This window comes from Vulpes vulpes, chromosome X (assembly GCF_048418805.1).
Source record: "Vulpes vulpes isolate BD-2025 chromosome X, VulVul3, whole genome shotgun sequence".
NCBI classification, from domain to species: domain Eukaryota; kingdom Metazoa; phylum Chordata; class Mammalia; order Carnivora; family Canidae; genus Vulpes; species Vulpes vulpes.
In genome coordinates, this window is record NC_132796.1 from 88,720,621 (window position 1) to 88,740,525 (window position 19,905).

General features: G+C 42.8%; 2 protein-coding genes across 2 annotated transcripts; one reads left to right on the forward strand and one right to left on the reverse strand.

Annotated features, from left to right (window-relative positions):
- Positions 1-12,738: 12,738 nt before the first annotated feature.
- On the reverse strand, positions 12,739-13,870 carry RNF113A (ring finger protein 113A). Its single transcript, XM_025986766.2, has one exon. The coding sequence runs from the start codon at positions 13,835-13,837 to the stop codon at positions 12,791-12,793; it is 1,047 nt and encodes a 348-aa protein (XP_025842551.1). The 5' UTR covers positions 13,838-13,870; the 3' UTR covers positions 12,739-12,790.
- A 118-nt stretch (positions 13,871-13,988) lies between these two features.
- NDUFA1 (NADH:ubiquinone oxidoreductase subunit A1) lies at positions 13,989-17,844 on the forward strand. The gene is made up of 3 exons (XM_025986767.2): positions 13,989-14,254; positions 15,180-15,269; positions 17,710-17,844. The coding sequence occupies exons 1-3, from the start codon at positions 14,153-14,155 to the stop codon at positions 17,728-17,730; spliced, it is 213 nt and encodes a 70-aa protein (XP_025842552.1). The 5' UTR covers positions 13,989-14,152; the 3' UTR covers positions 17,731-17,844.
- Positions 17,845-19,905: the final 2,061 nt, after the last annotated feature.

Genomic DNA, 19,905 nt, shown 5'->3' on the forward strand with positions numbered 1-19,905 from the left:
GCCAATCAACACTTGGTGTTATTGGTGTTAATAGCTATCCTAACAGGTTTGAGGTGATATTATGGTTTTGATTTGCATTTACCTGATGATTAGTGTTGTTGTGTTTCTTTTTATAAATCTTTTGGCCATTTGTGTATCTTTGATAAATGTCTAATCAAGTCATTCGCCCATTTTTTAATTGGGTTATTAATTTAGATGTTTTTTTTACTATTGAGTTATACAATTTCTTTATATATTTTGGAAATTTACCATTTATGAGATATAGTTTGCAAATATTCTCTCCCATTCCTTAGGTAGCTTTTTCACCCAGTTGATGGTTTCCTTTATTGTACAGAAGTCTTTGAGTTTAATGTAGTCCCACTTGTGTTTATCTTAATTTTTGATGCCTGTCCTTTTAGTGTCATACCCATGAAATCGTTTTTAAGACTAATGTCACGATGTTATTTCCTATATTTTCTTTTAGGAGTTTTACAGTTTCAAGTCTTATATTTAAGTCATTAATCATGTTGAGTTGATTGCTACAAGATTGAGTTGTATGGTACAAGATAGAGGTCCAATTTTAATCTTTTGCACATGGCTGTCCAGTTTTCCCAGCAACACTGGGAACACTATCCATTCCCCATTGTGTATTTTTGGCACCCTAATTCAGTAAAGTTGCAGGATACAGAATTGACATATATAAAAATGAGTTGCATTTCTATATGCTAACAATGACCTATCTGAAAAGGAAATTAGGGAAACAATCCCATTTTACGATACCATCAAAGAAATAAAAACGCTTAGGTATACACTTAACTAAGGAGGTAAAAGACTTGTACACTGAAAACTACAAAACACTGATACTGATGAAATTGAAGATACAAATAATTGGAAAGATATCACATGGTAATGGATTGGAAGAATATTGTTAAAATATCCATATTATCCAAAGCAATCTACAGAGTCAATGCAATCCCTATTAAAATCTCAATGGGGGTGCCTGGCTGGCCTAGTTGGTGGAGCATGTGACTCTTGATATCAGGGCTGTGGGTTTGAGCCCCACATTGAATGTAGAGATTACTTAAAATCTTTTTTTTTTAATAAAATCTTTAAAAAAAAAACCTGGCAGACACATTAAGACTGATGGAACAAAATAAAGAGGCCAAAATAAAAACAATTATTTGTATTTTGTCAATCTTGTTTCAACTATCACTGAAGGATTTTAGACAGCAGAGTTGAATGATGAGATTTGCATTTTAGAGGCAGTTTCCAGGATGAATTATAGGGGAATGAGACAGTGAAGAGAGCCAAAATATAACAGTCTCAAATTCCTTACTTCCCACTGCCTTTTGAACTCACTTCAATAGAGTTCACCCTGCTTCCAAGCCTCAAGATCCATACTTGCCAGGGTCATCGATGGCCTCCCTTCCTGCTGTCAAATCCAGTGGTGAGTACTTACCTTACTGGACCTCTCAATGGCATCTGGCTTAGTCAATCACTCTGTCTTCCTTACCACACTTGTTTCCCTTGGCTTCTGGGACACCAAACTCTCCTGATTTCTCTTTGATCTCAAAAGTCCTTGCCTTCTGCTGGCTCCTCTCTCCATCATCTAGAATGTGGAGGTTGGAGAGCCGTGGGGCTAGGGCAGTCAACTGCCTCTCTGTGCATTCATTTCCTCAAGGAGCTCATTCAGTTTTAGGTCTTTAAACACTCTATCTGCAAGGACACCTGTTGCCCGGAACTTTCCTCTGAGTTCCTGACAAACAGATCCAGCTGCATCCTAGACAGTTCCCTTTTTGGAGGTCTAATAGGCCTGGCAAACTTAACACAGCCAGAATGAAGTCCTCCTGAGCCTCTCCCCCAACATCTCCCAGATCTGTTAATGCCATCTCCATCCTTCCAGTTGCTTGGGTGAAAACCTTCACATCATCCTAACACCTAACACCTCTCTCATCCCAACATGCAGACTGCCCTGAGCCAGCAAGACCTCGCCCATGATTGACTCCATGATAATGATGGATGTGACCTTCACCGCCTACCTGCAAGTAACCACTCACCTTTGCCCCACATTTTCCTAACAAACGTGGGAGTATTTTCAGCACTTTGGAGACAGTCTTTGAGACACTAGTCTGCTGTATTCCTGGTTTTGGCCTCACTAAGATAAATTCCTTTCTTGTTTCACTACTACACATTTCTCTGCCTTTGGATTTTATCAGTAGTGAGTGGCGAAGCCTGGTCGGTTTGGGACCCCTGGAGTGAGATGCTCTTGCAGCGCTGCACACCAGCTACAAACATGGTGCTGACAATACTAGGACCCTGATCACCCTGTCTTGGGTGGTAAAGTGGTTCCTCACTGAGAAGACCTGAGGCTACTGCCCCTCTCCCTCCTAGCACTCAGGTCCTTAAAGGGGTGATTTCATTGAGAGGCAAGTCATTCATCTTTCCCCCAACTCCTTTGTCTTGGCTTGGAGATTTTTCCTTGGGGAAGTAGGTCACAAACAGCTCCTAATATCGTCCCAGAAGAACTGACTTCATTGGCAACATAGGATGAGAAAATTTAAGCTTAAGGATATTCTCTGTAATGCCTTTTTTTAAGTTTTATTTATTTATTTGAGGGAGAAAGAGCAAGAGAGCAAGAGGAGAGGGGAGAGGGAGAAGCAGGCTCCCCACTGAGCAGGGAGCCAAACGCAGGGCTCTATTCAGGACCTTGGGATCATGACCTGAACTGAAGGCAGACACTTAACTGAACCACCCAGGTGCCCTTGCCTTTTTTTTTTTTTAAGCAAACTCTACCCCCAACTTGGGACTCAGATTTCACAACCGGAGATCAAGAGTTGCTTGCTCTACCAATTAAGCTGGTCAGGTGCTCCCAAATTTAAGGATATTCTCAAAAACAATGGTGATTGTGGTGAAAAGCCATTGGGAGATTGGTAGATTTAGTGGAGATACAAACTAAACTGTAGGCCAGTTAATCTGCAAGAGAAATGGGTAGAGACAGCCGGGAGGAGCCCTCTTCGGGTCAAAACAAATCTAACACTAACTTCTGGAACTGTTCCTTCAAAGGAATTGTAGTTTGATTGAATTAGTCTAGCCCACAATTTATGCCCCCCAGGGCATTGTTGAAAAACAATAGAGCAATCATCCTGCAGTTAGTGGAGTTTAACGTTTGGGGGGAGTCAGGAAAATAGGCAAAGAGAAGCCAGTCAAAACCTCTGTTGTCTCAGGGTGACTGTGGGCACACCAAAGGCCACACCCCTTGATAAACAACATAATAGGTTTAACACGGGTGTGTTTGTGGCAGGTGGGAGGGTGGTAGCAAGAATAGATTTAAATAATCCAGCCAGTTACTGCAAATAATAACGAACCTGAAAGAGGGGGCGGGGAACTTTTATTAAGAGTCAATACATGACGTAAAATATCCAGTTTCCAACAGATATGATATGCAAAGAAACAGGAGAGTTGGGATGCCTGGGTGGCTCAGTGGTTGAGCCGCCTTTGGCTCAGGGCGTGATCCTGGGATCTGGCTGGGATTGGGATCAAGTCCCACAGCGGGTTCCCTGCATGAAGCCTGCTTCTCCCTCTGCCTCTCTCTCTCTCTGTCTCTCATGAATAAATAAATAAAGAAAGAAACAGGAAAGTATAACCCATACAGGGGGGTGGGGCTTCGGGTATGGAAAAGCAAGTAACAAAAACTACCTGTGAGAGTAACCAGGTATTGTGTGTATGTACGTATTTTATTTATTTTATTTTTTAAAGATTTTATTTATTTATTCATGAAAGATCCAGAGAGAAAGAGGCAGAGACACAGGCAGGGGGAGAAGCAGGCTCCATGCAGGGAGCCTGATGTGGGACTCGATCCCGGGACTCCAGGATCATGCCCTGGGCAGAAGGCAAGCGCTAAACTGCTGAGCCACCCAGGCTGCCCTGCATGTATGTATTTTAAAGTCCATTCTTTTAGTTAGAGACCAGAGAGTTCTTCAATTCTTTTTTTTTTTTTTAAGATTTTATTTATTCATGAGAGACAGAGAGACCGAAACTTAGGCAGAAGAAATAGGCTTCCTGCAGGGAGCCTGATGCGGCACTTGATCCCAAGACCCCGGGATCATGGACCTAAGCCAAAGGCAGATGCTCAACCTCTGAGCCACCCAGGCGCCCACCAGGTGTCATATTTATTTTTTTAAAAGATTTTATTTATTTATGATAGACATAGAGAGAGAGAGAGAGGCAGAGACACAGGCAGAGGGAGAAACAGGCTCCATGCCGGGAGCCCTATGCGGGACTCGATCCCAGGACTCCAGGATCTTGCCCTGGGACAAAGGCAGGCGCTAAACTGCTGAGCCACCCAGGGATACCCCCAGGTGTCATATTTAACAAAGACTTCAAAGTAGCCATTTTAGGGGCACCTGGCTGGCTCAGTTGGAAGTCTATGGGACTCTTGATCTCAGAGTGGTGAGTTCAAGCCCCACTTGGGTGTATAGATTACTCAAATACATAAAACTTAAAAAAAAAAAGACAAAGTAGGGGCGCCTGGGTGGTTTACTCGGTTAAGTGTCTGCCTTCAGCTCAGGTCTGATCCCAGGGTCCTAGGATTGAGCCCTGCATTGGGTTTCCTGCTCAGCAGGGATCCTGCTTCTCCTTCTTCCTCTGCTCCTCCCCACTGTGCTCTCTCCCTCTCCTTCAAATAAATAAATAAATAAAATCTTTTAAAAAAATTTTAAATAGCCATTTTAAATAGATTCAAGGAAATAAAGGAAACCATAATTAAAGAAAGGTACTCTGACAATGTAATTCAAGAAAATAGATTTTTAAAAAGAAAATATAATAGATAGAAATTATATAAGAATAAGAATCAAATGGAAATTCTAGAATTGTAAACTACAGTAACTGAAATGAAAAATTCACTATAGGGGCTTAGATTAGTTTGCTAGGGCTGCCATAACAAAATGCCACAGACTGGGTGGTTTAAGCAACATACATTTATTTTCTCACAATTCTGGAGGCCAGAAATCCAAGATCAAGGTATCAGCAAGTTTGGTTACTTCTGAGGCCTCTCTCCTTGGCTTGCAGAGGACCACCATTCACTGGTCTTCCTGTGGTTGTTTCTCTGTGTACAGGTGCCCCCTAGTGTTTGTTTTGCTTCCAAATTTCCTGGTCTTACAAGGACACCACTTATATTGGATTAGGGCCCACCTTACAAGATATAGTAAAGCAGTTCAGGCTGAAATAAAGTGATCTCAGACATTAATTCAGATCCATACCAAAACCAAAGAACCACAGGTAAAGGAAATTGTTAGAGGAGCTCATTGAGGGTATTACTGCAAGTTGACTTGTGAGCTGAGTGAGCTGGACCCAGGCAATTGGAGTTGTCTTTGGATGACTGTCTTTGGAATGTACATTCTGCCTAAAGTCTGAGCCATTTGAAGGACACAGTGTTGAGAATGTGTTGTTGAGACCCTCTGGACTGGATATGTGACCGATCCTCGTTAAGGCCTCTATATAACCTTTTATTATTTTTTTAAGATTTTATTTATTTATTCATGAGAGAGAGAGAGAGAGAGAGAGAGAGGCAGAGACACAGGCAGAGGGAGAAGCAGGCTCCATGCAGAGAGCCTGATGTGGGACTTGATCCCGGAACTCTGGGATCACACCCTGAGCCAAAGGCAGATACTCAACTGCTGAGGCACCCAGGCATCCCCTCTTAACTGATTTAAATAGTAACTGTATAAAATAATATGTATATAATGGATTGTTGGGGGGACGCTTGGGTGGCTCAGTTGGTTAAGCATCTGCCTTCAGCTCAGGTCATGATCCCGGGGTCCTGGGATCCAGCCCTACATCTGGCTCCCTACTCAGCGGGGAGTCGTCTTCTTCCTCTGCCCCTCCCCCTCCCCCTGCTCATGCTTTCTCTCTCAAGTAAATAAATAAAATCTTTTTAAAAAATAATGGATTGTTGGGCCTCTAACATATAGAAATCTAATACATTTGCCAGTTACAGCACAAAGGAGGTAGGTGGGGCAAAGATGTATTGGCTTGACTAAATGACTTCAGATGACAATTCAAACCTACCAGAATAAAGAGAGTCAGAAATGATAAATAAGAAGGTTACTATAAGAGAAGGTATAAATATACTTACTCTCCTTAAAAAAAAAAGGGGGGGTGGGTGATGCTTGGGTGGCTCAGCGGTTGAACATCTGCCTTTGGCTCAGGGCATGATCCTGGAGTCCCAGGATCGAGTCCCACATCAGGCTTCCTGCATGGAGCCTGCTTCTCTCTGCCTATGGCTTCTGCCTCTCTCTCTGTGTCTCTCATGAATAAATAAAATCTTTAAAAAATATATATATACTTGCTCTCCTTTCTTCCCTTAGCTCCTTTAAAAGTCATAAAATTATATAAAATATAACAGGGTATTGTTCAGTTTGTAACATTTATAGGTGTAATATTTTTTTTTAAGATTTTATTTATTCATGAGAGACAGAGAGAGAGAGGCAGAGACACAGGCAGAGAGAGAAGCAGGCTCCATGCAAGGAGCCCGATGTGGGACTTGATCCCAGGTCTCCAGGATCACACCCTGGGCCGAAGACAGGCGCCAAACCACTGAGCCACCCAGGGATCCCCTAGATGTAATATTTTAAACAATATCACAAAAAGGGGCACAAGGGGGACGCCTGGGTGGCTCAGCTGTTGAGCATCTGCCTTTGGCTCGGGTCATGATCCCACAGTCCTAGGATCTAGTCCCACATCAGGCTCCCTGCATGGGGCCTGCTTCTCCCTCTGCCTGTGTCTCTGCCTCTTTCTCTGTGTGCCTCTCATGAATAAATAAATAAAATCTTTACAAAAGGGGGGCACAAGGGAATAGAGATATATAGGAATAATATTGTATATCTCACTGGAATTAGTATAAATCTGAAGCTGAATATGATACATTAAGAAATGTATGGTAAGCCCTACAGCTGCCATTAGGGAAATAACTCAAAAAATGTGAATAGGGGCACCTGTGTGGCTCAGTCAGTTAGGCATCTGACTCTTGATTTTAGCTCAGATCATGATTTCAGGGTCCTGGTATAGAGCCCTACATTGGGTTCCCCACTCAGTGGGGAGTCTGCTCCCTCTGCCCCTCTCCTCACTTTGCTCACTGGTGCTCTCTCCCTCTCAAATAAATAAATAAAAATCTTTAGAAAAATAATATAGAAAAATAAGAATAAAGCTAATAAAGGAAGTTCAGTACTTATAATCTGAACACTAAAAACATTTGTAAAAGAAATTAAAGATTAAAATGAATAGAGGGGAGCCTGGGTGGCTCAGTTGGTTAAGTGTCTGCCTTGGGCTCAGGTGATGGTCTTGGAATCCTAGGATCAACCACATCAGGCTCCCTGCTCAGTGGGGAGTCTGCTCCTCCCTCTCCCACTGCCCCTCCCCTGCTCATGCACATGTGTGCACATGATTGCTCTTTCTCTCTCTCAAAATCTTAGAAAGACAAAACGAATAGAAAAACACCTTGTGTTCATTGATTAGAAAATTAATATTAGTATTATTAAGTTGTTGTATAGGTTCAATGCAATCTCTTTCAGAATCTCCCCTAATTTATTTGTGGAAATTATGCTGATTAAAAAATTCATAAAGAATTATAAGAGATCCAGAATATCCAAAATAGTAGGAAGGCTTACTTACATTTCCCAATTAAAAAAACTTTTTTATTTATTCATGAGAGACACAAAAATAGAGGGAGAAGCAGGCTTCCCGCAGGAGCCCAGAATGAGACTCAATCCCAGGACCTTGGGATCACACCCTGAGCTGAAGGCGGACACTCAACTGCTGATCCACCCAGGCGTCCTTTTTGGTATTCTTTGAAACACAAAAAGTTTTATTTTTTTTTTAAGATTCTACTTATTTATTAATGAGAGACACACACACAGAGAGGCAGAGACACAGGCAGAGGAAGAAGCAGGTTCCATGCAAGGAGCCCAATGCAGGACCAATCCCGGGACCCCAGGACCACACCCCAGGCCGAAGGCAGGCACCAAACCGCTGAGCCACCCAGGGATCCCCCTACAAAACGTTTTAATTTCAGGATGCCTGAATAAATTAAAAAAAAAAACATTTAAAAAAAACCAGGGCAGCCTGTGGCTCAGCAGTTTAGCACTGCCTTCGGCTCTGGATTGAGTCCCATGTCAGGCTCCTGCCTGTCTGTCTCTCTGTGTGTTTCTCATGAATAAATAAATAAATCTTAAAAAAAAAAGCAAAGAATACCAAAAAGAAAGTAAAAAACTCCACAGAATTGGAGAAAATACTTGCATATATTGTCATTAGTCATTAGGGAAGCCCAAATCCAAACTGTGGTACTTCACATGTACTGGGATGACTAAAAAGGGATAATACAGGCACCTGGGTGGCTCAGTGGTTGAGCATCTGCCTTCAACTCAGGTTGTGATCCTGGGGTCCTGGGATCAAGTTCCACATCAGGCTTCCCACAGGGACCCTGCTTCTCCCTCTGCCTATGTCTCTTCCCCTCTCATGAATAAATAAATTAAAAATTTTAAAAAGGAAAATAACAAATGTCAGCAAAGATTTGGAGAAATTAGAGCCCTCTTCTATAGCTGGTGGGAATGTAAAATGGTGCAGCTTCTGTGGAAAACAATTTGGCAGTTCTTCAAAAAGTTAAATATGGCTTTAACATAATGACCCAGGAATTCCACTCCTGGGTGAATACTCAGAGGAATTGTAAACAAGTGCTCAAGTAAATATATGTACACCGATTTTCAGAGTAGCACTCTTCACAATAGCCAAAAGGTGGAAAATGCACAAATGTCCATCAACAGATAAGTGGCTAAAAAGAAAATTGATGTTTATACAGATAAAGGAATATTATTCAGCCTCAAAAATGAAGTTCTGAAACATGCTACAATGTGGATGAACCTTGAAAACATTATTAAGTGAAAGAAGCCAGACACAAAAGATTACATATCGTATGATTATGTTTATATGAAATATTTCAAATGGCTGAATCCATAGAAACAGAATGCAGGTTGGTGGTTGCCAGGGGATGTGGGGAGGAGAACATGAGGAATATTTGAGGAACATTTGCTTAATGGGTAGAGTTTTCTGTGGGGGCGATGAAAATGTTTTGGATATATGTATAGGTGATAGTTTCACAACACTGTGAATCTATTGAATGCCACTGGATTGTTCACGTTAAGATTTTATTTATTCATTTGTGTGTGTGAGAGAGAGAGCAAGCGACAGGTGGGGGGGCGGAGTGCAGATGGAGAGGGACAAGCAGACTCTGCATTGAGCACAGAGCCCAATGTGGGGCTCAATCTCACGACCTTGAGATCATGACCTGAGCCAAAATAGAGTCAGACGCTTAAGCAACTGAGCCACCCAGATGCCCGATTGTTCACTTTAAACTGGTTAATTTTATATTATGTGAATTTCACTTAAGAAAAAAATGTTTTAAAAAATGTTAAACAGGGAAAAAAAAGTTAAACGGGTGCCTGGATGGCTCAGTCAGGTCTTGATCTTGGGGTCATGAGTTCAAACCCCATGTTGGGCTCCATGCTGGGTGTAGAGCCTACAATAATAACAATAATAGTAATAATAAATACAATAATAAATAGAGTTACCGTGTGACTTAGCATTTCTGATCCTAGGTATCTTCCCAAGAGAAACAGAAACTTATGTCCACATGAAAAGGTGTACATGAATGTTCATAGCATCATTATTCACGATAGCCAAAATGTGGAAACAATCCAAATGTCCATCAACTGGTGAATGAATGAACCAAATGTAGTATGTCCACACAATGGAGTATTATTCAGCCATATTACGAAAAGTATTGATACATGCTGCAACATGAATCAACCTGGAAAACATGCTTAGTGAAATCAGGCAGTAACAAAATGCCATGTAGTATATGATTCCACTGATATGAACTGTCCAGAAAAGGGTAATATAGAGACAGATTAGTGGTTACTGGTGAAGGGTGGGACATGAGGGGGAATGATGGAGAGTGACCGCTAATGGGTATATGTTTCTTTTTGGGGTGTTGAAAATTTTTTTAAAATTCTAGAATAAATGTATGGTGCTATATTAGTTTTAGGTGTACAATATAGTGATTTAACAATTCTATACATTATGAAAATGTTAATCAGTTATTTAGTGGTTGGTGATGGTTGCATAGCCTTGTGAATATACTAAAAGCCACTCATGTGTATACTTTAAAATGGTGACTATGAATATATTCACACTGAGATAGGAATTTTATCTCAATAAAGCTGTTACAAAAAAGAGTAAATGGGAGATGAAAAATGAAAGACATGCTCTATACATTATTCTTGGTTTGGTGAGAGGGAAGGAGAGATAAATAGCTAAAGAGGAAGGCAGAGGGGCACCTGGGTGGCTCAGTCAGTTAAGCATCTGCCTTCAGCTCAGGTCATGATCCCGGGGTCCTGGGATTGAACCCCACATTGGGCTCCCTGCTCAGCGGGGAGCCTGCTTCTCCCTCTCCTTGCTGAAGCTCCCTCTGTGCTAGCTCACTGTCTTTGTCAAATGAATAAAAAAAATCTTTAAAGAGGAAGGTGGGGTCAACAGAAAAAAACAAAGGACTGATTACCATAAAAGTCATCATAGAGGTTACTTCTGTGTTTGGGGGTAGAAAGGTGTAATTTGGAGAGCATACGTGGTTCTTGAGTGTCATCAGTTTTGCATTTCTTGACCAAGGTGGTAGTTATGCAAGTGTTCCTATATAATAACTTGTTATTCTGCAAAGTTGTGTTTTATGTGCTTTTCTGTATGTGCATCTTTCCATCTCAGGAAATGGTACCACCTTCCACCTGGTTGCTCAGGTAAAAAATCTTGGAATTACCTTGACTCTTCTCTTTGTAATACCCCATATCTAGCCCACCTTCAAAATGCATCCAGAATCTGACCCCTTCTTACCACTACCTGATTTGAGCCAATATCATCTCTCACCTGGACAGTGAGAGATAGCAGTAGCCTTCTAATGGATCGCTCTGCTTCATCCCTTGACCCTCCTGCCCCAATGTATTCTTTACCTAGCAACCAGGTTTTTTCCCTTTCACTTGAAGATATTTCTTTTTTTTAAGATTTTATTTATTTATTCATGAGAGACACAGAAAGAGAGGCAGAGACATAGGCAGAGGGAGAAGCAGGCTCCATGCAGGGAGCCCGATGTGGGACTCGATCCTGGGACTCCAGGATCACACCCTGGCTGAAGACAGGCGCTAAACTGCTCAAGCAGATCTCTTCTGAGCTGGGAGGCTGCGATCATGACCTGAGCCAAAATCAAGAGTCAGATGCTTGGGACGCCTGGGTGGCTCAGCGGTTGATCATCTACCTTTGGCTCAGGGTGTGATCCCAGAGTGCCGGGATTGAGTCCCATATCGGGCTCCCTGCATGGAGCCTGCTTCTCCCTCTGCCTGTGTCTCTGCCTCTCTCTCTGTGTCTCTCATGAATGAATAAATAAAATCTTAAAGAAAAGTCAGATGCTTAACCAACTGAGCCACTCACATGCCCCACACCTATCTCTGTTTGATGTCTAGCTCCGTCTGTCTTGTTTGCTAATATCCTCTATGCCAAGCACAGTGCCTGACACAGAAGAGGTGCTCAGAGAATATATTTGAGTGGATTAATGAGTAAATTTAAAAACTCTAACCCACAACTTATTATTGCATCTGTGTCCTGGGATCAGGACAAATACTAATCAGATCAATAAAAATTTATTCATCATTTGGTCTAACCGGCCTCCCAGCCTCTTGTCTTCCATTTTCCTGTTATCTATCCGATAGCCTGCAACCACAGTAACATTAAAAAAAAAAAGTCTGATTGTGTTGCCCTCCCTAAACCTCTGCTGTCTCATTACCTACAGGATATAGTCAAAGCTCCTCAGCCTGGATTCAAGGCTTTGGCCCCAATATCCCTTTCTAAACATCTTGGGTTTATTTTTTTGTTATGTGCCAGGCCCTGGGTTAGTCACTGAGAATTTCACAAACTCGTTGGGAAGACAGGCACATAGGTTAACATGATCAGCTGTCTTACAGTCTGTGAGAACACAGTTTCAGACAGTGGATTATCAAATGCAAGGTTTTTGCCCTCTGAATTTGGCTTACAAGTTCAGTCTAGAATTTCAGGGTCCAATACAGTGGCTACCAGCCCCATTTCAGGTACTCAACTGCCACATGAAGCTAGTGGCTATCATACTGGGCAGCATAGCATAAGCCTTCTCAATCATTCATGGAAGGGTGGCTACCTATGGTGCTTTTATTATTATTATTATTTATTTATTGTGCTTTTAAAGAGAGCAAGGACCATTTCCCATACATGCACTCGGGTGCTGTCTACTAGCCTTCCCCCCCAATTCTCCCACTCACCCCCCACCCCCCAAACGCACAGCTTAACTGGGGCCGGCTTCGAAGTAGTACAGGCTCGCAATGGAGCTAATGCATGGAGGTACTTTCCTATACTATTAAGTGATACAGAAATGTGATATAATAGATTCAGTTCTTGCTTTCAATTACTGCTTGACTTTAAGCAAATTCTAGCTAGCTCTTTTGTCGAACTTCTCCCATCCCCTGAATTTATGCCAAAGGGTTCTGAAAGTTTATGTTACACCCAGGCAGCATATATAACAGGTTAAAATCCAGACTGTACCTACCTGGAGGCTTTACAAGCCGTCCATCCAGGACCCCACTACACCACCCGCCTTTTCCTTTCACTTTCTCTAGAAAGGAAGGACACGATGAATTAAGATTTCCAAACAAAAGATTTATTTTGAGGTGTGAGAATAATAGGAAAATTAAGTGATGGGGATCGGACCCTCATCAGGGTCTTCTGGGAAATCGGAAGCACCACCCTCTTCTGCAGCTCGATGCTTCTCCAATTTAGCAATCAATTCTTTCGCTGGATTGAAGACGCCATTGGTCTGCTGGTCACAGACATAGCAGCGAGGGGTGGTGCGGAAATGCTGCAGTGCACAGCTCTCGCAGAAATAATGCCTGCACTTGGTGACAACTGGATTCTGGAAGGTCTGGCGACAGATGAAACACTTGAATGGTATTTCCTCATCATCGCTTCCCACTTCATAGTTTTCGTCCTCATAGACACCATAGCGACCCTCATCAAGCTCACGTTCAATCTGCCACCCGTGCTTGTAATCTGAACGGTCATGGAGGAACTTGCAGCTGTCTCCGAAGCCGCAAAAGCCAGTCTCCTTGTAGTCCTTACAAATGTCAGGCTGGTAATCCCAGCGCACGGTGGCACGTAGATGCTCTGGAGCTCGGATGGGGCCCTTCCTCACCATCCCGGAGGATGCATTGCCCATAGACGTATCCTTGGGCTTCATGTATTTCTGATAATTATTGATTCCCCGGTAGATCTTGTCATCTTCCTTGCCCCTCAGCTCCTCCTGGATCTTCTGGCTGCGCTCAAAGATGGCTTGTGCGTCACGCTCCTTCTCCGTGTCTAGCTCGTAGACAGCAGTCGCCCCCATATCCTCCGGTCCCACGGGTTTTGCCGAGCGGGTGGACTTGTATACCACGCCAAGACTCTCGGACTCGTTCTCCTCCTCCTTTTCCTCCTCCTCCTCGCTGCTCAAGTCGCCGTAAGCCGCCTTCTGTTTACCACTGCCACGAGTCTTCTGTATCATTGGATTGTGGACCGCCCGCTTCTTCTCGGGGCGAACCACAGTGCTGCCTTCGTCGCTGCTGCTGCTGCTGTCTCCAGGCTCCTGGTCGCAGACCGGGCGCTTTCTGCGGCCTGCAGCCCCTTTTCGTCCACCAGGCTTTTTAAAGAGGAAGGTGCACACCTGGTCTGTGGTCTTTCCCGGAGAAAGTTGCTCTGCCATCTTAGCGTCTGGAGCTCCAGAAGGCAATGGCGCGCTCGGCCACGCGGGGCCTCTTCACGTCACAGAACGTAGTGCGCTCGGCCGCCACCCGGAGCAATCTGGGCGGCCCGAAGCTGACTGCGGGAGGACGAAAACGCCAAGGTGCGAGCACGCGCCACTCTTGAGCCCCGCCGGCCCCCGTCGCTTCCTCCCGGGGACGTGCGTGGCCCCGCCCCGCAGGGAGGCCGCCGCGGAGCCTACTGGGAAGGAGCCGAGGCGCGGTCACCTTTGCCGGGGGTGGGGAATTAAGGGTTAGACCCTGCCAACCGCGGTGCGATGTGGTTCGAGATTCTGCCCGGGATCGGCGTCATGGCCGTGTGCTTGGTCATCCCCGGCATAGCCACGGCGCACATCCACAGGTTCACTAACGGGGGCAAGGTAAGGCGGCCTCTCCGGCCCGACGGCCGACTCCGCGGACTGGCGTTACAAAACGGGCGGTGGGAGGCCACTGGGGTCCGGAGGAGCTGTCGAGCTGTCTTCGTGTCGCCTAAAAGCGGAGGCTTGCGGAACGAAACCCGACAGAAACCACATTCTACTCTAGCAAGAAGCAGCTAGTTGTTGGGCGAAGAGTGGGCAGAGCAGGTTTGGGAACTGGAAAGGTAGATGAGAAGGTGGGCCAACTCCTGGGCGTCGCTTTAGTCTTGCCTGCACTCCCTCGGATCTCTGATCCTTTTTTTAAAATTGTAATTTCTCACATCCACATCTTGGTAGCTTCTCGGCCTTTAGCCTCCCTACCCTTAATTAAGTTTTTACCTTGACATTTTTTATCCACCACCCTTTTCCCCAAGCCTTTAGGAATTTGCCGCAAGATCCTGCTTTTCACATCAGGACCGTAACTTTCCTCTCCTCCTAGCCCTTCACGTTATCGCTTGACTACAGGTTATAATGTATTTGCTTTCTGGTTTTGTGATCTTCACGTGTGATCTATCGCTGTTGTTTCTTCTCATTGGGGTCCCAAAAGGAAACAAGTAGTCACGTCTTTAAAACGGGGGGGTAGGAGGGAGAGGGAGGTGGGAGGGAAGGAGGAAGGAAAAAAAACAGGCGCTGGTTAAAATAGAAAGTATAAGAACTCATGGTTACCATCCTAATTTTGAAGTTTAATAGTCCGATCTTATTTAGGATCTGTTCTCATGTTGGCAAATCGAACTTCAATAAAAAAAATGTTTAGGATCTGCTCTTAATTTGGTTTTTGTTTCAATGATGATCCCGTTTTTCTAGGGTGTCACTTATAAGTTCCGATAGCTCTCTGTTGGGTCATTCATTTTCATAAACATTGTGCAATAATAATTTCTTTTAATTGTAGGAAAAAAGGGTTGCCTATTATCCATATCAGTGGAGTTTGATGCAAAGAGATAGGCGAGTCTCTGGAGTTAATCGTTACTATGTGTCAAAGGTAAGATGGTTTTGATACTAATCATCTGTCAGGGTTGAGATGGGTTCTGGTAATGCTTTGCCAGATGTTTTACAGAGCTAATTTAATTTGCATTTGTCTTGTCTTAGTGATCATTTGTATTTTTTATTCTGTGGATTGTCTACATATGGGCTTTGTCTGTTCTGTTGCTGTTTTTTATGGGGGTTCTTTATTATGGTTATTAATCTTTTGTCTGTTTTATATGGGGAAAATCTTTTTTACCATTCTGTCTTCTTTATGATGTCTTTCATCAGATAGTTTTTAATTTTGGTGCTCAATTTATCATATTTTGTCATTCAGGATTTTGGGTTTTATGTCTTGCTTACAAATGGCTTCACTACTCAAGATTTTTCCAAATATTATTGTTATTATTATTATTATTATTATTATTATTTTACATTTAGTGCTTTGACCCATCTACAGGTCATTTTGGGGGTATAATGTAAAATCACAGGATTTAACTTTTTTCCAAGATAGTCAGTTGTCACAATTATCCACTTATAGAACAATCCACTTTTTATCTGAAATACCATTCTAGTAAACTAAACTTCCATATTCACATGATCTTCTTTCATGAATACCCTCTTTTGTACTCCATTGAGTTTGCCAGTTCCTGCACCCAATACCATATGGTATTACTATGATTACTATGATTTTAAATTTTATTAAATCCTGTGGAATTGCCGTTTTTGTAGGTCAGAAATGGCCAAGCGGTAGCATTTTCATATGATTAAACCTGATAGTATGTTCTTAGATCATGTAGGAGTCCATCTCTGTTATTTTTTGTAAAAAAAAAAAAAATGTAGTTTTTAATGTTTCCTCCTTGTTTATTCTTCACAGTGAACCTAGGTTAATATTAATTTCATTTTATAGATGAGAAAACAGGGTCTGAGTGATGAAATAACACTGTAAGGACCCCACCTAGCTGATCTGCCTCTCCATACAGTGCTATTTGAGAATCACCTAATGAACACACTGAGAGATCTATTCAACTGAAGCAGTATTTCTCCGTGTGGTCCAAGAATAACCATCAGAATCAGCTGGCCATATGAGATAAAGTGAAGATTCCAAATCAGAATTTCTATAGAGTGGCTCCTAGGACTAGGCAGTTTTCATTTCTCTTAAGACGGTTCTGCCTGTAATCGTAAACAAAATACCTGGACTGTGTTATTTTAACACTTGGAAGAAATGTCATCCCTGATGAATCTTTTACTCTCTAGTTTCTGAAGTATTTGGTTGTGAACTAAGTACAGAGAGAGTGAATCTTCAGTATAAACAGTGTCATGCTTGTGGGGCAAGAGTTAGGGAGTTGGGGGTCCCTGACCTTGAATTCTAACTCTGCTCCTTCCTTACTTTGAAGCTGAGTCTCCATCTGTTCATCTGTAAAAAAAAAATAGAATGAGGTTAATAGTATCTTCCTCCGGGTGGCTGTTACTTTTTTTTTTTTGATGGTTTTACCTTACTGTCCTTAATCTCCGAAGGATCCAGATGGTAACTTGGTCTTAATTCTGCTGGGAGGGGGGAGACTTTACATATCAAGGGATGTTTGGTGCTGTCAGAAAATGGAGACTAGAAATCATCATAGGTCGTTCTTTTTACTTCGATGATTATAAAATTCAGTTCAGTTTATTGTTGCAGTTGGAGAAATGTGGGATGTGAAAGTACTTTCTTTAATAGAGAATGCCATTTGCTGACACTGGAAGTAAGAGTATAGGCATAGCTCATTTTTTTGGCCTTTACAGATGCTGTGTTTTTTACACATTGAAGGTTTGGGGCAACCCTGCATGGAGCAAGTCTGTTGGCACCATTTTTCCAACGGTGTTTGCTCACTTTATGTCTCTGTGTCACATTTTGGTGATTCTCGAAATATTTCAAACCTTTTATTATTACTTTATTTGCTGATCTTTATTTGGTGATCTGCAATCAGTGCTTACGACTCACTGAAAACTCAGATGATGGTTAGCATTTTTTAGCACTAAAGAACTTTATTTTTTAAATATTTTATTTATTTATTCATGATAGACGTAGAAAGAGACAGAGAGGGGCAGAGACACAGGCAGAGGGAGAAGCAGGCTCCATGCAGGAAGCCCGACGTGGGACTTGATCCCGGGCCTCCAGGATTACACCCTGGGCCAAAGGCAGGCGCTAAACCGCTGAGCCACCCAGGGATCCCCTACTAAGGAACTTTAAAATTAAGGTGTGCACATTGTTTTTTTAGACATATGCTATCACACAGTTAATAGACTACTGCATCGTATAAACATAACTTTTATATGCACTAGACAACTGAAAATGAGTCCTTTGACTCACTTTACTACAGTGGTCTGGAAGTGATCCCACAGTATCTCTGAGGTATGTCTGTGCTTGTCCATCTGTGGGGGCAACAGAATTCTCACATTTTCCTTTTTATACTGTTTTTCAGGGTTTGGAGAATATCGATTAAGGAAGCATTTTCCTGATTGATGGAAAATACCTCGGTTATGGTTCATCTACCCCTTCTAGAAGGTTATGCAATGTATTAATGTAGTACATAATAAAAACAAAAAGTAAAATCTAAGGCTTTATATTTTTTTCCATGGATACTATACAAGCTCAAGCCATTCACCCAATGTGGGTTTATCACCTTAAAAAAAAACTAGAAGGCAACTGAGGCTTAAAATTATAGATAGAATTATCTATTCTATTCAGCAAGTACCTGTCCCTGTGCCCACTGCCCAACGTGTCATAAATGGCAGTTGTTACTATTGGAATAGATAGGAATGTATTTAAAAAGACATCATTCCTTCAGAGATTGCTAGGAGAACACAGAAAAAGTAGTCCTTTTTTTCTGGTTCTTTTTATGGATGATTCCTATTGTGTTAAATTCCAGGTAGAATGCTTTTATTAGGTTTTTATTATTATTATTATTTTTTAAGTAATCTCTACACCGAATGTGGGGTTCAGACTCATGACCTTGAGATCATGAGTCTTTACACCGAATGTGGGGTTCAGACTCCCGACCCTGAGATCACGAGTCGCATGCTCTTCCCACTGAGCCAGCCTGGTGGCCCCAGGTGGAATGCTTTTAAAACTGAGATTGTACCTTCAACTTTCATGCATTCTGCATCTAACACAGGATTCACTGAAGTGTTGATTTTTGTTTTAGTGGAGAGCAGTGACAGCAATCATTTTATTCAAACGAGTGTACTGACTACTTGAAGAGTTGCATGTTCATGGGATCCCTGGGTGCCTTCAGCCCAGGGTGTGATCCCAGGGTCCCAGGATCGAGTCCCACATTGGGCTCCCTGCATGGAGCCTGCTTCTCCCTCTGCCTGTGTCTCTGTCTCTCCTGTGTCTCTCATGAATAAATGAATAAAATCTTTAAAAAAGATGCATTTCAACACTAGACATAACCCAGTAGTACAAAGATTTGAATGTCTAACTCCTAGAGAGACAGTAATACCCCGTGTGTGTGTGTGTGTGTGTGTGTGTGTGTGTGTATGTGTGTGTACCCCCCCCCCCAGGTGACCACAGGACCTCTAGGTGAGAAAACTAAATTGTTAGTCACTATCTCCCATCTTTTATCTATTTTAACCTTTGATGGGCTGGTGGCCTAAAATACCTGCAGTGGATGTGCTCCATTGAACTCATGCTGCAGGGCAGGGCTTACAGAAGAGGGAGGTGGTGTTCATACTTTGAGCATTTCTTTACATCATGTCGTCCTGTGATGAAACCGAGGAAAGCCACAGTTGTGATTTCAAACTGTATGCACCTCTAGTCTGCATTTAGCTGTGCACAGGCCTCCCTTAGTTGTTAGGAGAACTAGTTCTGGAGAGGAAGAGGGCAGGCAGTACAGATAAGGATGTGGAAGACATTGACACCTAATCTATCCCTAAGTCTCTGGATTTTTAGGTCTATTATCTGTCTACTGAGACTCTAGGTGGGGATCATCCACTAAGAGTATCTCCTTAAATGGATTCTGGGCTGTCTAGTGAAGGGCCACAAAATGACAGAAATCAGTTGGTCAGGTTCAGCATTTGGGCCCAAATAACTCGCCTCCCTTGTCTGTGGCACCTGCTATCAAATGTGGCCTCATTATTATACTTTGCTGCCAAAGAGTGAACCAAACAAACACTGTAGCTTGAAGATTATAGTGGTGATTTGTAGCCTGTATTTCTCTTGATTTTTTTTGCAAGTGCAATAAGCCAGAAGTGCTTTCTTATACCAGCTCTGACAGAGGTGTTCTGGCCGCTGATCCCCCCTCATCTTTCTGCTCTTAAGATTGAAATGATGTGGGGCGTCTGGGTGGCTCCATTGGCTGGGCCTCCAACTCCTGATTTTGGCTCGGGTCACAGTCTCAGGGTCTTGGGATCCAGTCCCATATCAGGCTCCATGCTCAGCTGGGAGTCTGGAGATTCCTATCCCACTGTCCTGCCACGACACCCCCACCCCCCACCCCCGGCACACGCACCCGCGCATGCTCTCTGAAAAATAAATCTATTTTTGGCAAAAAAAAGATTGAAGTGATGCTTGGGAAACACCATTCACTTGGCTTTATTCACTGTCTTTTTTTTTTTTTTAAGATTTTTATTTATTTATTTGAGGGAGATCACAGAGGGAGAGGGAGAAGCCAACTTGT

Coding starts and splice junctions, on each gene's coding strand:
- RNF113A (XM_025986766.2), bottom strand. CDS start 13,837: ATGGCAGAGCAACTTTCTCCGGGAAAGACCACAGACCAGGTGTGCACC.
- NDUFA1 (XM_025986767.2), top strand. CDS start 14,153: ATGTGGTTCGAGATTCTGCCCGGGATCGGCGTCATGGCCGTGTGCTTG. Junction 14,255..15,179: donor GGTTCACTAACGGGGGCAAG/GTAAGGCGGCCT, acceptor TTTTAATTGTAG/GAAAAAAGGGTTGCCTATTA. Junction 15,270..17,709: donor ATCGTTACTATGTGTCAAAG/GTAAGATGGTTT, acceptor ACTGTTTTTCAG/GGTTTGGAGAATATCGATTA.